At 49.5% G+C, this 21,148-nt stretch overlaps 1 protein-coding gene across 2 annotated transcripts in view; it reads right to left on the bottom strand.

Moving 5' to 3' along the window:
• The window catches only part of DTX2 (deltex E3 ubiquitin ligase 2), a 34,660-nt gene extending 23,961 nt beyond the window's left edge, over positions 1–10,699 (bottom strand). For both annotated transcript variants that reach the window (XM_014254867.2, XM_014254868.2), the window contains exons 1-3: positions 10,634–10,699; positions 5,515–5,898; positions 575–1,160 (exon numbers count right to left, since the gene is read on the bottom strand). In XM_014254867.2, the coding sequence (XP_014110342.1) occupies positions 575–1,160; positions 5,515–5,821 (893 nt within the window). In that variant the 5' untranslated portion in view covers positions 5,822–5,898; positions 10,634–10,699. The remainder of the gene's footprint in view (positions 1–574; positions 1,161–5,514; positions 5,899–10,633) is intronic.
• Positions 10,700–21,148: the final 10,449 nt, after the last annotated feature.

Raw genomic sequence — 21,148 nt, 5'->3', positions numbered from 1 at the left:
GAGAGGAGCCAAAGTGAAAATGGATTCAGTGGTACCTCTGCTCTTCGTCACCATTTAGCCTGAAAAATAGCCTGGACAGCTGATTTTGACAGAGAGTTCATGAGGTCTCAGCCACATGCAATGAGTTCTGTGGTCCCTCCTTGAAGGGGAAGAGCTTAGGACTCAAAGCAGTGCTCTACTCTACTGCCTAATTTGAATTAAATAGTGTGTTTAAAAGTCCCCTTTTCCTTCACTGAGTCTCTCTCCAAGCTGCTTTTTAACCTAACCCAAAACACCACTGCTCACTATTAATTTTCTCAAACCTTCAGAATTTCAACCTGAGTGAATTGCCCTGTGGTCAGGGAGACTGGTAGACAGGGACTATATTTCAAATGGGAAAAAAAAAAGAGGTAGAAAGCAGAGGGGAAGTCTTTTCATCCACTGTACTGGATACACAGGCACAAATTTCTTTCTCCTAGGGAGAATGCCTTTGTAAAATCTTCTGGGACAGAGAGACTCCTGGATAATGCAGACCCGAGCACAGCAGATCTCTTGGACTCACATATGGTATTTAAAGGTGAATTAGGATCTGTACCTGACTCCATTAGATGCTGTCAGTGCTGCACTGAGGCTCCCAGTTTGAGCCAAAACCAAGGGGTTCTGTGCACTGAGTCTTGGTGTTGACCTTGCTCCAGTCAAAGTGGGTTTGTTATAGGGCACGTAGCCAACGTTGGAAGAACTTACTGACACAGTCCTGCCAGGAGCCTGATGAGTAGTGGAAGAGTTGGGAAAGTTTGTCATGGAGTGACGGTAGCGTGTGGTGATGGGACCAGTCCCGCTGTTTGGCCAGCACTGCTGGCAAGAACATCCCACCCCTGTGTGAAGGGGTGTGGCGGAGGTCGTCACCGGGTACGGGGCATCCAAACGCCTCTGAACGCTGCGGCGGAACCTCGTGGTCTTGTTGGTCTGAACTTGAGCCACAAAGTCAATCTCATAGTTGTAGCCCAAGGGCCCAAGATCCACTCGCTGGTGGTTGGTGGCACGGGCCTGCTCCAGGAACACGCAGACGTTCATCTCGTACGGGGACCACCCGCCCTCGTCGTTCTGCCACTCCCAGACGATGCCCTGCCCAGCAGCTGAGTCCCCTGGGAAGACGTGCCTGCGGACAGCCCGCATCGTCCCTGTGGGGGAGAGGAGGGGAGAATAAATACAACAATTTAGTGAGAAGAGAATTAAGAGGGACGCTGTCCCAGGGATTTGTTTCTGCACAGATCCATGCAGGCTTTTTTCATTCTTCCTCAAGAGGGGCACTAAAAGACCTTCTCTTCCCAACAGGGCTGGGTGTGCTCATGAAGCTTAGAAAAACGCAATATCCCCGAGATCCCTGTCCCTCTGCCAAATCTGATTGTGGGCTGGCAGCAGGTTCAAAAGCTGCTAGAAGGAAGGGTGGGAAAGGAGGGAAGAAGAGAGGATGCAGACGCAGACACACCCAAGCATAAAAGCACAGTGATCACATATGCCTCCCTGACGTTAAAAGGGAAAAAAAAGTAAAAAGAAAAAAAGAAAAAAAATCAGGCTGAGGCACAGATCTGGTTAAAAAAAAACCAACTCCCACAGCCTTGACAACAGAGTAACTATAGAGACAAGACACCATCGGGAAGAGCTTTGTAGGAGCACTTAAGGGGCTGAACGCCCACTTTGCTACACAAGGGTCGGGGCAATTTTGGTCTTGGGAGAGTGGGTGAAGTCCCACAAGGGCAAGGACTTTGGAGAAGGACAAACTTCTCCAGGCTCCTGACTGCTGGGAGAGAGAGCAAGACTAGAGAGGGGAAGACAATAAAGAACTTGAAAGCTGGAGAGAGCAGCTGTTCAGACAAAGGGAGAGAAATGGAAGGAGACACACTACTCTCTCAAGGCCGCTCGACAGTGACAGCTGGAGCCCGAACCCCCTGGAAGCCTGGCTTTCCAGGATGACTTCACTCCTGGGTACTTTATCCCTTACTTCAAAAAAGCAGCAGCCTAATGAGAAGGAAGGAAGCCACCCAACAGGAAAGAAGCTCTGAAACTTTTGAGAAATGGGTTCTTGCAGCAGGGTCAAAACTGCTGCTGCAGGAAAAATCCTCAGCAGCATTCTGCACAGAGAAAAGAAGAGCAGGAAAAGCTGTGGGAAAAGCAAGTCTGGAGATCTAGGAAGGTGAGGGTGAACAGGGGTGCAGCGAGTTGTTACAACTGTTCTGTTGTTGAACAGAAGGAGTTCAAAGAAGAGCACCAAGAGAAATAAAAATAAAAATAAAAATAAAAATAAAAATAAAAATAAAAATAAAAATAAAAATAAAAATAAAGCCTTTGAAGAGGTGATGAGAGTTATGGCACTGCGCTCCAGGACCCCAGGTGAAAACTGGCACGTTTACAAGTACCCACAGCTAAAGCCTGAGGAGAACTGCCCCAGGATATCACTGGAGACTCAGTGGGGCACAAGCAATTCAGGCAAGCTTTACACCAACAAGCACATCCTAAGGAAGAGGGAGGACAGTCCATGTGGGACTCCACACTGCCGAAGTCCAACTGCTGCTGCGTACAGGCTCTGCCTGCCTGCATGCTGGCATGAGGATCAAGCTGCTGTTATTGTTCCAAACACTTGTGAAAAGTGTGTTTCCTTATCTCGGCACTGCTGAAGTTCCAGAGCTGACACAAAGGCTAAGGCTCTCTTAAAGGCAGAATGTGCCAGACCAAGGAAGGCCAAGACTTGTGTTTCTGCTCCAGAGCAGCACTGAGCATCCTGCTTATTGCAGAGCAGGACTCTCCAGTGACACCGGCCAACAAACAACATCTCATCAGCACACTTAAAACACTACTAGCAGCCAGTCAAACACAACAACCTCCCCAGTAGCTCAACCATGGAGCTCAGGATTCCTGTGGGACCAGACTTTCCACTGGTAGAAAGTAGCAGAACCAAGATAACGTTCCCAGCCTGGAACTGATGTCTTAGTGGAAAAGCAGACTAAATAGCCAAACGCAAACTCTGGCAATGACTGTTCCTATCCAGAAAGTCCTGCCAAACTTCAGAAACATAAACTCACAGCCTCAAAAAGTGAGTAACTTCAGGAATGAAGCCCTGAGCAGCAGGAGGACTAGGGATGGGACTGGACTGGGAATGAGATAATAAGACATGCATTACATTTAGAAATGAGTGCAGGGAACCTGTTCCCAGAGAACAGGGACTACCACAGATAAGGCAAGGTGTCCAGTGGGACACATGTCAGGAGATTAACAAGGCTTCCCCTGCTCCACTGGCAGAAGCTCAGAAGCTAAAGGCAGCACAAAGAAGACTGCAGGACTTGCAAGCAACTTGTGTTTTTAACACACTCAAACAGCAGCAGAAAGAAGATTTTTTAGGAGTCAACAACAAGACCAAGGCCATGCACTTGGAAAATGTCCCCCTTCCCCCAGGCTGGCAGGGAAACTGGTATTCCTCTCCAGGGTGGGCAAACAGCTGTGGTGGGAGAACAACTCCTGCTGCTCCCCAGTACTCACTCCCAGCTAATCTGCCTTGAGCAGCAGCTGAAGCCCACAGTTAATCCTGCCCACAAGATCCCCCCGCACAGCTGTCATTCCCTGCTGCTGGGGACGCTGCTCCCGTTAACACTGGCTTCCTGTTATTCTCCCTGGCTTCCTTTGAAGAGCCTATTTATCTGTCTAATAGCTAATGAGCAGAATACAACAGCCTATTTTTTGCACTGTTTAAAGATATTTCATGGGGATGTTTCCTGCAGAGATTCTTTTCTCCAGAACATGACAAAGTTCAGCTGGCAGCTTGCTCAGAAAGGTTCACGTTTGAGGCAGTGCCTTGCAGAGAGAAAAAGCTTTGCTTAGAACTGGGCCATGGAAAGGGGATATGACAGCTTTTCCAACAGTCACGTTGCAGAGCACACAGGTATTTGTGGAGGGAGGTTCACAGCACTGGCCAGTCTGATCAGCATCCCTTTGGATCAATGGGAAACACTGCAGGAGAGCTGTGGAGCAGAATCAGCCTTTTTGTTATCAACAACTCAAACTCAGATCTAGACCAAGGAAACATGAGATCATACCAGCCAACATAATTTCCAGAATTGAACTGCACTGTCCCCCAGAGATGAACAGCTCCAAAGCAGCCTGCAATGGACAATAGTCACTGCATGTTTTGAGATCTTTCACAATGGTCTAAAGAGATACAAACCCTCTAAGGACAGACAGCAGCACCTGTGGAAAGCAATGTGGGACACGTTTCACCCTCCCACAGGCTCTCTGCTCACCTTCACCAGATAGCTTAGGACTGCTGTCCAAACGTTGGAGCACTGGCTGAAACGGCCAAAGGCTGGAAGGCTCCTTCACAAGTTTGGCATGATTAAAACAGGAAAGAAACAGCTGCTGGTGCCAGCTCTGGTGGTCCGTGCTGTGCCACTCAAAGCCGCAGCCTCAGCTGCCCTTCCAGATGTTTGAACAGGCCAAGCTGAGCACACCTGCCAAGGCATCCAGCTTAGAAAACTCTTCACCTCACCCAGGACACCATTAAAACTCTGCCTAAGGTCGCCAAGTCAGAATAAAAACACGGATGCAGCTGTGACGACCACTCACATTTGCTCCAACCACTTCCCTTTCCTGCCGGAATTGGCTGATCATGCAGTTGATTCAAAATATTGCTCATTTGCTGTTTCAACTGGCAAGAAACCAGCACATAGCCCCCTCTCTAAAAGCTTGGGATGATGCTCAACTGCATCCTGGAGTGATGGGACAGACACTGTCAAAGGGGAAACTGATGGATGGGAAATTTTCCAAAGCAGCCGTTCATTCAGGGTGTGTAATTTGGGATCTCCCTGGATTTTCCAGGGATGAAGTGCAAGCATTCCGTCCTTGCCCATTTTCTAAGCTCCAGCTGCTCAGCACATCTGGAGCAAAAGAGGGCAGGATTCTGAGCTGCTACTCCCAGTGACCCCAGGAGAGAGGAGAATGAAAATCAGGTCTCAATTCTGCTATTGAGCCCATCCTGCCCTTTCTCCCTGGGAGGAAGCGAGCCAGGCTCACACAGCACAAGTAGAGGGAATATTCTGCTGCAGCGTTTTGGTGTCGTGCGGGGGCCGCAGGCACTCGCAAGCAGCTTGAGCAGGGCTGCATGCCAAGGTAAAGCAGCTGGCACTCCAGCTCCAGAGGGAGCAAGGGATTCAAGCAGGAGGGTTGGAATTGTAAAAAGGCCTTTTTTACGCAAGTGATCTTGAATGGATTGGGGGAGGGTGTTGGAGGAGGGGGAGTTTCCAGCTCTGAGAGCTCTGGCTCACAGGCTGGGAGCTCCAGGGTTCCCATGATGATGCTCCTGAAGAGATCACGGCTGTCTGTCTGCATCCAGCTTCACAGATTTTTCCACACCGGGCAGCAGACAGCATCAGGAGAGCAGCAGATGTGCTCACAGAGCTGCCCAGCATGGCAGCAAACAGCAGAGCTTTGCAGGGCTCTTACACACACCCAAGCACACCAGCAGAACAGGCGGGGATGCTCCCTTACCTGTGTCCTGCCGGAACTGCATCAAGCTTGGAATGTCGATGACATAGGGAGCCAAGGCAGGATCCGCGTGTCCCAAAGGGATGCTGCTGGCCAGCCCTGACCCTGAGCGCCGGCCCTTCTGCTGAGAGGCCTGGATAACCTGCTCAATGTAGCTGCAGACATTGCCTCGGTACGGCCTCCACCTGCCAAATTCATCCTGCCATTCCCACACCGCCACTGCTGTGGAGGTGCTGCTGTGCCCCGGGGCAGAACCGGGCGGGCCGGACGGCCCGGCTGAACCGCTTCCTGCTCCCTGAGCTGCTGCCATGTTCCTCCCTGAGGTCTGGGCACGCCGTGGTTGGAAGTGGCAGCTGTGCTGGCCTTACACCATTTTCTCCTGGGGACCTGCAACAAGAAACAGAGAGCACAGAGGGCTGAGAATGATGTCCTGAATCCCCCCACCCTACCTCCACATCACACAAGCTCTGACTTTCACAGAAGATGGTCACTATGGATTGAGAATCCAGAGAAGCAGACTGGCCTCAAAACCCTCTGTCTGAGCGTGAGTGAGGTACCACCACCCGCTGCCAACTTCTGCTAATTGAGGGCAAACACTCTTCAGGGAGGCTCTGCTTCCTATGGTTTGTGGCACCAAACACCACCTGAGTCACCACAGAGCTGTACCAAACCATCCCTGAGCCACTGCTGATCTGTGTCAGGCAGACCTGTAAGCCTTGGCATGAGTTCAGACAGACACTCACTAGCCAGCAGTGTGCCAAGGCAAGCTGCCATTCTGCCCCTTCCCCATGCTGGGCACTGCTCCTGGCAGCATTACACTGACCACCCCAATGTGAGCTGCCAAATGCTGGCCAAAACACTCATTCACAGAAATGACTGAGTTACACAAGTGCTCCCCAAACTCTTCCCACTGATCTGAGCTTCAGGGCTACACCATCAGCTCCATTCAGGCTTCTGAGCACTTAGTTTTGGCCCAGGATCAGTCCTGTGACTCCTGTGCAGCACTGCACATGCAAACAAAGCCAGAAGAAAACTCTTAATGTACAGTTTGCAAATCACGGTACACACACTTCTTTAGTGGAGTGTGATCCCAGCAAAAAACAGATGGGAAGGAGTACAAGAGAACCAGGAGGAACACAGGGCATAATCAACTGTCTGTGCTGAGGGCACTGATTTAGTAGGTCCTCAAGATCAAAGCACACCTTTTTCAGGTTGGAAAACAAGGAACATCTTGAAACAAGGGACAATCAGCATCAGAGACTCGAGGCCTTAAGAGATGATTTGGGGAAGAATAGAGAAAGGGTAGGAGCCCAAAGACACCAGACAAAGACACAAAAGACAGTTAATAAATTCCAACAAGAAGAGATCATCACTCTCAGCCCCCAAGGGATGTAAAAAGAGCAGATCGAAAGGCATGATGACCAAGAGACACCAGAGGTCTGATATTTGACATTCCTTGTCTGTTGTGTCATTCCAAGGAATCCTGTCCAAACCATCTGCACACACATCTGTCCAAATGCTGGACAACCACTTGGAGATCCCCACATTGGTGCTCGTGTGTAGGTGGGTTTGGCTGCGAATGAGTGAAACTCATTTTGTTTTAAAATAAATTCGCCTTCTCCCTTCTGAGGTCTCACGTCATTGATTGCTCGCTTAACTCCCAGCAGTCAGCAGGGAGCCGTGAGCTTCCTTCCAATCCAATGGAAAAGTTCAGGTCTCCCAAGAGGCAGAGCAGCAGTGGGTGGCTTCCACTGGAGGATGCCATCTGCACAGAGAATGACATCCCTGCCGGATGGGGGAAGATCCCACGCTCCGTGGAGCGTCCCATCCATCATGCCTGTGTGGCTTGATAGCTTAAAAAAGACAGAGAAGGAGAGCGAGCACAGAACAGACACACCCACACGTCTGCATTTATAAGAGGAAGGCAGCAATTTCCCCAGGAATTCAGTGTAAATTAGTTTATGAGATGCTCTGAGATTTTTACACAACACCCCCAGCTCAACTGGTCTTGGTGACAAACTGCTCCAGATCACCAAGATCCTACCCCGGTCTCTGCTATTAATCTTTTCCTTGTAATCCATTCTTGCTCAACACACCATGGACAGTTATTTTACTGCTCAAAAAACAGCAAATTAAGACTTAAGGTATCAAATACAACACCTGCCTCTGCCACTTCTTTTTATGGCAGGTTTTACACCAACACTTTACCACCTCAAGGACCACTGGCATTGTCCTTGCTTGACTCAGAGCAAAACCCAAGCTGTGGCATTTTTCTGTCCCACCCACCTGCACTAGGTGCTCTGAACCCCAAACACAGAACCAACACCGTTTTTCCCCCCAAAGTTGTTACCAAATATTCATGTGCAGCCACAAGCAGAGCAGAGAAGAGGGAGGCTGTGAGGAGGGAGTCAGCAATTCGTTTTCCTTCCTTTCTGAAACAGCAGCAGGAAATGCAAACAAGCAAGACACCGAAGCAGAAAAGACACCAAAGCAGAAAAGCCACCTCCTTCCCAGGCCACCTCACACTCGCTGGGGTAACAGCTGGGTGACAACAGCCTGTCCCTCACCCGGGGTGGCAGCGATGCTGTGAATCCTGGACCACACGTGAAGGTACCCGGGCTGACTGCACGTGAGTGTCGCGTGCTCCAACATCCACTTCCCCATCAGAGTGGAAAAATATTTCCTGCGCTGGGACTGCTGCTCCAAAGGAGGAGCAAGGGGCATATTTCAGCCTCCTGCCAGTCCTTGCTGAAAGCTGCTGGAGCCAGCAGCTGTTTGCAGGGATTGGGAAGCGAGGAATGTGGGAGAGCATCAGTAAGCCAGAGTTACACAAGTCCTGGAGTTATGGAAAATGAGAAAGCAAAAGGCCTAAAGTTGCAGTTCCTGACTTCTCATGGAGAATTCAGCAGCACACAAATATTAAAAGCTGAGAAATTCAATACTGGAGCTACTTGTACAGTGTGCAGCATTACACCACTGCAGAAAGGGTTTGGGGAAGAGTGGGACACGGTTTGGGATGTGTTACACATCCCAACTCACATCTCTACTCAAATCCCACAGACTAGAACACTTCCCCTCAAGCTTTAAAAATACCTTGAAAAGCTGAAATTCACATCAACCCTAAAAGCTCTTATTCACCAAACAGTTGTGGCTCCAGTGAGAAATCCTCTGGGCCAACCTTCCTCCAGTGAAAACAAAACCCTGGCTAATTCAAGTGCATACTTAAATATTCCAGCCAGATGCCCTTCACATTGAAGGTATTTGGCAACTCAGAGCTTGAGTTTGGACTTGCTTGGTTGGAACTTTACACCAAACACAACCTCTGAAACATTTGTCCACATGGCTTTAATTGGGGACTTGGACAGGAAAAAAATGGAGTGCATTTCAGATGTATTTTCCAACAGCTTCACTCCCTGCTCCTCAAACTCCAGCTAATGGTGGTGAGAAAGCTGGAGAATGAGAATTAAAGCCTTTGAAAGCTGTGTTTAATTTTCTGTTCTACTTCCAGAAAGCAGAATTTCATTTCGCTTTAAATGCAGGATCTTAAAATTCATAGGTCTGAGATGATTTCTAAAAATGCCAACTCCTTTTTTAAGTTTCTGAACTTGAATTGCCAGCGCTGATAAAAGTTTTCAAGAAATGCGAGCTTGTACCTGGAAAAGAAAAAGAGCCTTGGGAGCTGCTGGGCTGAATTAAAAATAAAAATCACCAGATTGGTAAAATAGAGACTTTTCAGCAAGTTTTTCAGAAAAGAGAGTGCTCAGGACAGATTGTTAAAACACTACTTTGAGAGACAGGACTGGGAGGGCAACAAAGATCCCATGGGAAGAGATTACACAGGGATTAGGGGAGCACATAAAGCACAGGGAGGCCACAGGGCTGCAATAAGACGTGACCCTGTGCAGGGGGCACGACTGGAGCAACGTTACAGGTGTCCTGTGCTCTCCCCCGACCCCAACTCACCCAGCCAGGGCTCCCACACCAGCTGAACTGCACTTCTGGGCAAAACCCGATGCTACAGGGCTGGAAGCTGTTGCCAGGTAATTCATACCCAAACATACCGTTTCTTACACAAGCACCCAGCACCGATTAGCACCAAGGAAAGAGAAAGAACAGAGCTCGGAAGCAGAGAAGGGTCACAGTAATAACTCCAAGCACGCAGATCCATCCCAGTCCTGCCCTCTCCCAGCCTCTGCTGATCCTCACGGCACAAGGTGGCTCGGTTGACAGCCAAAACAACAGAAGAAATAAACCCGGCTGCCCCAAACCTGGACTGCTTCCATTCAAAACAAGCTTTTAAGCGAGTTCCCCTCGGAGGGGGAAAACAGAGACAGCAACTGAGCCGAACAAAGCGTTTGCCTGTCAATTAAGCCGAGGGCTGGTTTCGGGCAAGGGTGAATAGAAAAACTGAGGCAGCGAGAGGAGGGAAGGTACACCCAGACACGGGATCCCACCTGGACACGGGACCTCACCACACTTTGCGTCCAACCCGATTACTCCTGGATCCTTCTGGGCACCGGGGAGGGTTATTCATTAGTGCGGAGATCTGATGTGTGGGGTGCGAACCTGGCACGATCCGGAGGGCCCCTCCAGCTCCCCAACGCCTTCGTTTCCCGGCAGGAGCTCCTGGAGCTCCGGAACAGCCAAGCTGGGTCCCACCTGGAAGAGCCGGTGGCTCGGGGCCGGCCCGGCGGGACCACCCGCCCCTCAGGGAGCTCCCCTCGGCCCAGGGGCCCTGGGCAGCCCCCGGCACCCACCGCAGCTGTCTGCTGGCTCCCACCGGTCCCCCCGGTACCACGGACACCCCCGGGCCCCACGGGTGCCGGGGAGCGTCCGGGCGGTACCGACCGCCTCCGGAGGGGCCGGGGCCTGGTGCGAGGGGAACGGCGTCCGTGTCCCCGGGCCGACGGGACGCCAGGCAGGCCAAGTCCGAAGCGGCCACAACGGCCCGGGCGGTCCCTTACGAACGGCCCGGGCTGCGCGGCACGGGGAACGGCTTGTTGGGAGTGCCCACCCGGGGGTACCCACCCCGCGAAGCGCAGTCCAGCCCGGCCCCCCATCCCGGCGCCGCTGTGCCCCGGTCCGGTCACCGCTCACCCGGCCCGGCCCCCCGGCCCCTCACCCCGAGCAGGGCCCGGCGCTGCCGCTCTCGGCCCGCGGTCACGGAACCTCCGCGCGTGCGCACGCCAGGCCGCCGGGGGGAGAGCTCGGGGGCGGGGCCAGGGGGCGGGGCCAGGGGCGGGGCCAAGGGGGAGCGAGGGACGTGATTGGTGGAGACGTGAGGGAGTGTAGCGGTGAGCGTGAGGCGGCGTGGGGCCGAGTGTGCTAATGAGTGTGCTAATGAGTGTGCTAATGAGTATGATAATGAGTGTGCTAATGAGTATGATAATGAGTGTGATAATGAGTGTGATAATGAGTGTGATAATGAGTATGATAATGAGTGTGATAATGAGTATGATAATTAGTATGATAATAAGTATTATAATGAGTATGATAATGAGTGTGATAATGAGTATGATAATGAGTGTGATGATGAGTATGATAATGAGTGTGATAATGAGTATGATAATGAGTGTGATAATGAGTATGATAATGAGTGTGATGATGAGTATGATAATGAGTGTGATAATGAGTATGATAATGAGTGTGATAATAAGTATTATAATGAGTATGATAATGAGTGTGATAATGAGTATGATAATAAGTATTATAATGAGTATGATAATGAGTGTGATAATGAGTATGATAATGAGTGTGATAATGAGTATGATAATGAGTGTGATAATGAGTATGATAATGGGTGTGATAATTAGTATGATAATGAGTGTGATAATGAGTATGATAATGAGTGTGATAATGAGTATGATAATGAGTGAATGCGTGACAGTGAGTGTGTGTTAGTGACTGTGTGTGACAGTGTATGATAGTGAGTGTGAGATACGTGTCACAGTGAGTGTGACAGGGTGTGATAATAATGAGTGTGTGTGATAGTGTGTCAGTGAGTGTGAACAGACATGGAAAAGTGATTGTGTAAGCGATAGTGACAGAGTGTGATGTGTACGTGGGATGGTGGGGGTGTGAGTGTGACAGTATGTGCAGCAGTGTGGGGGATGATGTGACAGTGTGCATGGGTGTGATACCATCCCTGTGAGTGTGAGCATGTGTAGTTCTGGGGGCTGAGATGCTCTGTGTGTGCAGGGGATTCTGAGTGTGAGTGTGTACATGTGTGTGATGGAGTGTGTGTGTGATGGGGTATGTGTGTAATGCTGTGTGTGTGTGTAATGCTGTGTGTGTGTGTGTAATGCTGTGTGTGTGTAATGCTGTGTGTGTGTAATGGGGTGTGTGTGTGTAATGCTCTGTGTGTGTGTGTGTAATGCTGTGTGTGTGTAATGCTGTGTGTGTGTGTAATGCTGTGTGTGTGTGTGTGTAATGCTGTGTGTGTGTAATGCTGTGTGTGTGTGTAATGCTGTGTGTGTGTAATGGGGTGTGTGTGTGTGTAATGCTGTGTGTGTGTGTGTAATGCTGTGTGTGTGTAATGGTGTGTGTGTGTGTAATGCTCTGTGTGTGTGTGTGTAATGCTGTGTGTGTGTGTAATGCTGTGTGTGTGTAATGCTGTGTGTGTGTGTAATGCTCTGTGTGTGTGTGTGTAATGCTGTGTGTGTGTAATGCTGTGTGTGTGTGTGTAATGCTGTGTGTGTGTGTAATGCTGTGTGTGTGTGTAATGCTGTGTGTGTGTAATGCTGTGTGTGTGTGTAATGCTGTGTGTGTGTAATGGGGTGTGTGTGTGTGTGTAATGCTGTGTGTGTGTGTGTAATGCTGTGTGTGTGTGTGTAATGCTGTGTGTGTGTAATGCTGTGTGTGTGTAATGCTGTGTGTGTGTGTGCAATGCTGTGTGTGTGTGTAATGCTGTGTGTGTGTGTGTGTGTGTAATGCTGTGTGTGTGTGTGTAATGCTGTGTGTGTGTGTGCAATGCTGTGTGTGTGTGTGTGTGTGTAATGCTGTGTGTGTGTGTGTAATGCTGTGTGTGTGTAATGCTGTGTGTGTGTGTGTAATGCTGTGTGTGTGTAATGCTGTGTGTGTGTAATGCTGTGTGTGTGTAATGCTGTGTGTGTGTGTAATGCTGTGTGTGTGTGTGTAATGCTGTGTGTGTAATGCTGTGTGTGTGTGTAATGCTCTGTGTGTGTGTGTGTAATGCTCTGTGTGTGTGTGCAATGCTGTGTGTGTGTGTAATGCTGTGTGTGTGTGTGTGTGTAATGCTGTGTGTGTGTGTGTAATGCTGTGTGTGTGTGTGTAATGCTGTGTGTGTGTAATGCTGTGTGTGTGTAATGCTGTGTGTGTGTGTGTAATGCTGTGTGTGTGTGTGTGTAATGCTGTGTGTGTGTGTGTGTAATGCTGTGTGTGTGTAATGCTGTGTGTGTGTGTGTAATGCTGTGTGTGTGTGTAATGCTGTGTCTGTGTGTAATGCTGTGTGTGTGTAATGCTGTGTGTGTGTGTGTGTGTAATGCTGTGTGTGTGTGTAATGCTGTGTGTGTGTGTGTAATGCTGTGTGTGTGTAATGCTGTGTGTGTGTAATGCTGTGTGTGTGTGTGTGTAATGCTGTGTGTGTGTGTGTGTAATGCTGTGTGTGTGTGTGTAATGCTGTGTGTGTGTGTGTAATGCTGTGTGTGTGTGTGTGTAATGCTGTGTGTGTGTGTAATGCTGTGTGTGTGTGTAATGCTGTGTGTGTGTGTGTAATGCTGTGTGTGTGTAATGCTGTGTGTGTGTGTGTGTGTAATGCTGTGTGTGTGTGTGTAATGCTGTGTGTGTGTAATGCTGTGTGTGTGTGTGTAATGCTGTGTGTGTGTGTAATGCTGTGTGTGTGTAATGCTGTGTGTGTGTGTAATGCTCTGTGTGTGTGTGTAATGCTGTGTGTGTGTGTGTGTAATGCTGTGTGTGTGTGTAATGCTGTCTGTGTGTAATGCTGTGTGTGTGTGTAATGCTCTGTGTGTGTGTGTAATGCTGTGTGTGTGTGTGTGTGTAATGCTGTGTGTGTGTGTAATGCTGTGTGTGGAGCTCCTGTGGGAATGTGGCTGTGACCCCTGGCCCCAGACCCAGCCTGGATCAATCAGCTGCTCACCACCTTGAGGGTTTCATTCACCCCCACGTGAGGCAAAGCCCTGGCCATGCCTGCTCCCTGTTTGGGATGCGGATGGTGGAACACAGCCCCGTCACAGATCTCTCCAAGGACACAGCGCTGCTCCCTCCCAGCTGCTGCACCTCCATCACCCCCCCTGCAAGATGTGTGTTTATTTAGGGATTCCTTCCATCCTAGAGCATCTTGGAGGGTGCTGGATCATTTTTTCATGGTCTCTTAGAGGTAGGTCAGACCCAGCTGGGTTTTCCCCTCTCCTGGGACCCTCACCAAGGCCTTAGCAGCAGTTATTAAAGAATCATGGAACCAGAAAATCATTTAGGTTGAAAAAGACCCTTAAGATCACCATAATTCCTTCTGGACCAGGAAATGTCCACCAGTACACCCAGCAACACTTATTCACCCATGCCATGATACACCTGTCCCAAAAGGCTTATAAAATAAAGAACATTATGTCTGGGCTCAGTAGTTACAGAAAAAATAAAAATAAACAAAAATATATAGAACCACTTTATACTGTAAGAATGGAGAGATATTACAAAACTCTTCTTCCAGGCTTAAACACATGAGACTCATCTTTGCAGAGCCTGAATAAAGTTGGTTTTCATCCCAAAATGTACAATGCCAAGCACATAACCACAACAGCTCCAGTGAAAACCTTCTGGAGCTGCATCCCCCCCTAGCTCAGCCTCGTATGCAAATGCCCATGGATTTCTCTGCCCCAGGATGGATGAGACTGTCACATACTTGAGATCAAAATACTCACAAAGTACTAATAATTGCCAGTAGTGATTGATAGCCTGCTTGTAATGTGTCTGCTTAAGCAATAAGTTTCACATTTACAACTCAGGTGCTTGGGATTCCTGTCTCCTGCGGCTGTAATTAGAAACTGGAGAGCAATGCAAAGGTTTTTTTTCCTGAAAAATAGATAGGAATGCTTCATAAAGCCGTGCTGGGAGCAGACTATGTGATCCATGTGGTTGCTTGGGTGGACAAATATTAAATATCCTGTGATCCTAAATAGGAAAATGTTTCAGGGAGATATGAGGATGGTGAAGAAGGGTTTCCATCGAGTCTTGCACACGTTGATGACACGGCTGGGAGACAAAGGGGTGTTCCCAGTGAGGAGTCCTGGCTGGTGAGAGAGGATGGGTGAGGGCTCAGGGGTGATGCTCTGGGGCTGAAGGGTGCTACTGATAAGGGTGGAGGAGAGCAGAGGTGAATTGGGTGCAGCTCCTGGGTGGAGGGAAGGGCTGGACAGTGGAGATAAACCAGTCGGGTGGTGGCTGAGCTGTGGGAAGAGCCTTAAATTGCATTGGATTTATTTAAGGTTTTATTTTTGAACAGGAATTCATGATCTGATCTTGCATCAGCTTCCCTGGAAGGTTTTGCCGGGCTGAGGTACCTCATCTGAGCGGTACAAGTGCACTGCTGGTCCTCAGTCTCCCTTTTCTCACACCTCTATTGCTTGTACCCTATTCCAAGATGATCCAGCAACCTGAAAGGGGTTAACAGAGCCATGGGCAACATGAAGCTGGGGTCTGATGGCCAGCTGAGCTTGTCAGACCCCACTGCACAATTTCCTCCAAGTGTTCTGTGTGAGGGTGGCTGTAAAGACCCTCGATGATCCCCAAGTCTAAAAGGTTCACCTTGTTGTCCTGCTGTCCCTAAGAACCCTGTTTTCACAGGGATGCAGACCTCGCAATCCTCGCTGCCTGCAAAAATATATTTGTATTTTACATGACTTTTACCTTAATGATCCTCAGATTTTAACATAGTCCCTTATGGGTTTTTTTTGTTTGTTTCAGCTGGATCCCTTTTTTCCCATGCTGTTCTTTCCCACACCCTTCTCTGCATGCTCCCCAAATCAGTATGCAAAGCACTGAGTCCTCCAACGTGGCAACTCCTGTCTGATCCATCCACACACTGGGGTAACCAGCCAAATATTTGCCTCCCCCCTTCTCCTTTTCTTGCAGTGGTGCTGGAAGGCTGTTGAATTAATTTCTCTGTGGCTGCTCCCTCTCACACGGTTTTGGCTCGAGGTCCTACACTAATGTCTACCAAACCTGATGCTCGAGGCTCTGTTAAATTGCCAGGCTTAGCCTGGTGCTCCAGGGAATAGCCTGGCCACTTAGGAATCTGCCTGTCCAAGCTCTGCTGGGATTGCTGCAGCACTTTGAATTCACAGCCCACTCGATTTCAGATTAATTTCCCTGAGCAGACAAACCCAAAGTGACAGGAATTAGGAAGAAATTCCTCTGCAGGCAAAGGATAATAGGTGAAATTTCGTTTCATTTTCCTCTGCAGCAGCTGCTGCTGCTTTCTGCCAGGGAGCAGTTAGACAAAGCAGGGATGGATCTGGTGTGGACATCCCCCTCCTGCTGGGTGACCTTGCTGTCCAACCCCTGCGATGCTGAGAGGGACATGTTCCTCATCCCTGCTGGTAGTGGGAGATTCCCCATGAGCTCAGCTCGGCTCTCCGTGTTCCACTGCCTGCCTTCTCCGGGAAAATCACGGAATTTTGAACAGTTTATGTTGGAAGGGACCAGCCCAGGTTGTTCCAACCCCGTGCTGTGGGCAGGGACACCTTCCACCATCCCAGGTTGCTCCAAGCCCCAGCCAACACTTCAGGCGTCCATCTTCTCCGGGAAACCTGTTCCAGGGCCTCACCACATTCATCATAAAACATTTCTTTCCTTAAGTCAACCCTAAACTTAACATTCTCAGTTGAAACCCCTGCCCCTTCTCCTGTCATCCCGACCCCGAGCAAAAGGCTCTCCCCATCCCTGCCTTTGCTAAATCCACCCGGGAAACTCTGGAGCCGAGTCTTTTGGCTTGTGTTCCTGTCTCACCTGCTCTGGCCACACTCACCTCGCCATTAGTGCTAATTAGGGGACAGAACTCATCCCGCTTTGCCTTCTGCCTGCTTTTCCCAGCTTTTTCCTCTCTCTCCCCGAAGCCAAGCCTCTCCCCGCTGTCGCAAGGCTTCTCCTGCAGCTGCGTGCCACCTAGTGCACGCTCAGCCGTGCGGCAGCCGACAAGGCAGGACATCCATCCCTCCGGAGCTTTCCTGGAGCTAAACGAGCTTTTAAAAGTCCCTTCCAACCCAAGCTGTTCCATGCAGCGTCAGGCTCGGGCACGGCATCTCCAATCCCACGCAGGTTCCTGCATTGGCAGGCAGCGATGTCCTCTATGTCTGTCTTGCCAGCCTGGCTGTCCCCACACAGGTCATCATTTCTCAGTCACCACTTTGGCACGGTCTGGACTCTCTGGAGTGAATCTAAAAGCACAGAGGCTGCAGCAGTCCCATCTCACAGCAGAGATGCTGCAGCAGGAGTGGGATGAATGAATTCCCCAGGGCTGGCAGAGAAGCCAGCAAATTCTGGTCCCAATGGACAAGCCATAGAAATAAATACACCTATAGAAATACCTGCATATATATATATATATATATATATATTCAACATATATATGGCTGTTATCCCATAGGATCCTGCTGCCAGGTGAGGTTTCACCCCCAGAGGTAACGACAGGCAGAAAAGGGAGTTACAGACACACCTGTGGTCAACAGCGAGTGCCTTTGGAGATGGAGGGGACGCAGCTCCCTGTTTCCCATCCCCTGTTCCCCGCTGTGATCCCTTCCTGCTGCTCCCCAGCCCTGGATGGCAGCCGGAGCCCATGGCGTGGCTCTGCTGCCCTTGGAGAGCCTCCTGTCAGCACCGCGTCCTTGTGCTGCTCCTTCTCACCCGCCTGGGGTGGTTCCTGCAGCGTTCGGGCAGGAAACAGATTAGGGAGGAACAAAGGTGATTTTGTCTGGGGAGGGGATGGGTACCTCTCCCCGAACTCCAGCTTGCTGCAGCCCAGGGCAATGCCGAGCTTCTCTGGGGGCATCCACTGTTCTTTCCTCAGCCCTGCTGCTCCTTCAGTACTTATAACCTGTCAGAAAACAACTTAAAATTAGCTCGTGGTTCCCAAATAGCGCAGAGATGTGCTGGGAGCACAGCTGCAGCACCGAGACGGGGTTTGATGTCAGGACAGGGAACAAAAATGATCTTGTACTGGATTTACATCTTTCCCTTCTTCAAAGGCTGTTGGATACGGGCTGGTTTGGGGCTGAGAGCTCCCTCATTACAGGATCCCACCACTGGCCGTGCCCTGGAGCAGCAGCAGGAGCGCAGCGAGGAGGGGAGGCTCCATCCTGCTGGAGATGCAGCATTTTTCATGCCGGTGTGCCCCAAAGTGAAAGCAGCAGCAGGAATCCCATAAATACCTGGTGATTTAGCTCAGCAATCAGCAGGGGAATCATGTCATCCTTTACACACCAGCTAACAGCTCGAAGCAGCAACTGGTGTTCTTAGCCCTGTGTTTCCCTCCTGGCAGCAAGAAGATGCCTTTCGTTTCAGCTTATGGCTTTTTAATATGGCACCAGGCTTTTCTTTACACCCCCAGTGCATTTCCTGGCCACGGTATAGCCTGGACAAATGAGTTTATCTCTCCTCTCTGTATTTTCCCAGCTAATTGAAGAGGGAAATTGGTTTGGATTTCTGGTTTTGGTTTTGGTTTTTTGTTTTTTTCTGGAGGCCTTATATTTTCTGCAGTTTTGTGAGCCACTTGTTTTCCCCAGTTTCTACCCATGGCCAAACTGCTGCCAGAAAAGAAGTCTGATGGAGATGCCATAGGAAGTTGTGGAAGATGCTGCTTGTGGCATGTGGCAGCTGCTGAGTGGATGTGGGGATGGCCCTGACCCCTCCAGAAGCTTCTGTCCCGTGAGCATCTCTGGAGTGTCCTGGAGTGTCCCTGCCTGACTAGGCAGCAGGACCATCAGAAAGCACAAAAAGAGCTTCTTTTTTTTCCCTGGCACACAAGAGAACAGCCTTGCTGTCCTGTGGAATTTTATAATTAGCCTTTCTTATGTTGTGGCTGCTCCTTGAATAAGGCTGGCTGTGTTTTCTTTTCCTCAGAGCAGTGTAATCCCCATGCCTGATAGTGCCAAGCCACTCAAAGCACACGCAGGAACGATGTAGACATGGAAAAAGGCTGAAATGCTGCCCCAATGCCCAGAGAAATCCTGTCCAGGGAGGAGAGCATCTTATCCCTGCATGTCCACATTATGCTCCTGGTCAGCAAAACCTGGATGTGGATTGCTGCTGGAGCTGGTGATTCCCAGTCCACGGGCCCTGGCAGAAAGCCAGGACAGTGGGGAGTCTGTCAAAGTTTAGGCAAAACAGACTTAAAAGGCACCTTTGAAACTTGTGCTCATGATCTGGTTAATTAGAACTTTGCTGCTACTGGGAAATAAAAGTGCCTAATTGCTAATTACAAGAAAGGAACAGCAGAAGCAGTTGGCGACAGTTGTAGCCAGAGCTGGCTTTGTGCAGAGTTAAAATACAAAACCCAGGCTTTTTAGGGCATTTAGAAGTCTGGGCTTTGCATAGCAGCAAGTGAAAAATCCAGCAGCAAGAGCCATAAGGCAAATTCTGTCTCCCATGAGAATGAGGGCAGGAATCCTGTGGCTCATAAAATCAACTTGTTCAAAGCCAAAAGCACACCAGGCTCCAAAAATTGCTGGTGAACTTAAGAATTCATAAGCGTGGGAAACCCAGTATGTTTGGAGGTTCCTTTTCTGTGTTCCTTTTCTTCAAGGCTGCTGAGACCAAAGAGTTTCACATTATCTGGCTTTTACTTGCAATGATGGTTAAAATTGTTAAAAGGCTGTAGTAGTTACAAATTATGAAATATACAGAATTCTTTTTAAAATAAAGAGATGCCTTGGTCAGGAGCAGAAGCAGACAACATGAATGTGTAGAGCAGAGGTGGTGGAGGTGGATGGGGAAGGTTTCCAGCCACAGGACATCCCTCACCACGGGCTGAGCACAAGGATAGGCCAGATCTCTTTAATGTCCTGAGCAGAGATGCCTTGGATGGTCAGACAGGAAAAATCCTGTGAAAAGGGACCTCTAAAGGTAATTTCTTGCCTGGGGACAAGCAGGAAAGACCATGGTTTGCCCAAGGAACAGATCATCAAGGGAAGGAGGTCAGAACCATCTCCTCCTGCTGCATCCCAGTGCTGGCTCAGGCACTGACAGAAGTATTTCCAGCCAGATGGTTATTGCTGACTTCCTCTCCAGGTGGGCACTCAGACAGCAGAGAAGGGAGGTGGGAAGGAGCTGAAAAGCCCAAATCCTCTGAAAAAGCTTCTTCCTTCCCCTCGAGGCGTAACCCAGGCTCTGCCAGCACCCAATTTAAGGATGTGTCCCTGCCTGCCTCCCTGAAACCCGAGCCATTCCCTCCCCGCCATGTCTCCTTAGCAAGCTTCCCTCTCTTCTCTTTCTGCTTCTTCTTCCTCTTCTCCTCCCTTCTCCTGGTCCCTCTCTTTTTCCTTTGCTTTGGGGATGATCTGTCCCAGGATGGGTTGCAGGGCTGCCATCCTGCTGTAGCCCAGCAGCAGCCCCTAAAGAGCGAGGAGATGACAGGCTGGAGCTGTTCTGTTGATGGATGAGATCCATTTTCTTCCCCCTTTTTAATTTTTTTTTAATTTACCAAGCAAGATCTCACCTAAAGAAATAGTTCCTGCCTTATCCCCATCTCATCTTACTCGGCATATTAATTTCAAACGTTATTTAAAATTATTTTATAACTAACTAGCCAGATCCTTTGTTTATTTCAAAAGAGGACAGATATTTCTGGGATTTGATACACCCATCTTTATACTGGAGAGAAAATACCAAACAGGTATGTGGATTTATATTTTTTTTAGGTTAGGATGGTAATTACAAATAATGATCTGGTGGGGTGGTGGCAGCTGAAAAACTGTGATTTCTCCTGAAGTTGTTTGAATTGTTAAAAAGTGGAAGAAGTGATAGAGAACTGGGGTTCACTCCAGCTGTGGCCAAGGGGTACAAGGGGGACCAAAAGGGATTAAAAGACCTGTGGGATCCTGTGCCCAGGTGGGAGGAGGGAGTTTTCACCGAGGGCAAAAGGCTGGCTGGGCACAGTGTGTCTGCTGTGGTGTGTTATTTGGGGTGAAAGCAGGGACTTTCTGTGCCCCACATCAAAGCCCTGATCCTCCCCTGTGAGTTTTGTGAGTTTTGTACCATCCCTGGTGGCCAGTGCTTGTCCAAGATGGGGGTGGATGGGGGATTTGCTGCTTCCATCGGGTCCATGGTGAAGGGTGGCTTCACAGGACATCTGACAGCTTGAAAATCTTGGTGTGCAGGGACTTCCATAAACCCACATTAAATAATAGATTCATCACAAAATCATAGAATGGTTTGGGTTGGAAGGGACCTTAAAGCTCATCCCATTCTACCTCTTTGCCATGGGCAGGACAGTTTCCACTATCCCAGGTTGCTCCAAGCCCCATCCAGCCTGGCCTTGGACAATTCCAAGGATGGGGCAGCCACAGCTTCTCTGAGTGATGTTAAAAGGGATGCTGGGTTTTGCAACAGTGCCATAATGACTAATTATGGCTTAAAAGCAGATTTTAATCTCTGGGGATTCTGAAAG

Source organism: Pseudopodoces humilis, chromosome 23 (assembly GCF_049639895.1).
Source record: "Pseudopodoces humilis isolate 2021_Gansu_Grassland_sample_001 chromosome 23, ASM4963989v1, whole genome shotgun sequence".
In the NCBI taxonomy this organism is placed as follows: domain Eukaryota; kingdom Metazoa; phylum Chordata; class Aves; order Passeriformes; family Paridae; genus Pseudopodoces; species Pseudopodoces humilis.
This window is presented reverse-complemented; position numbering and strand designations above follow the sequence as displayed.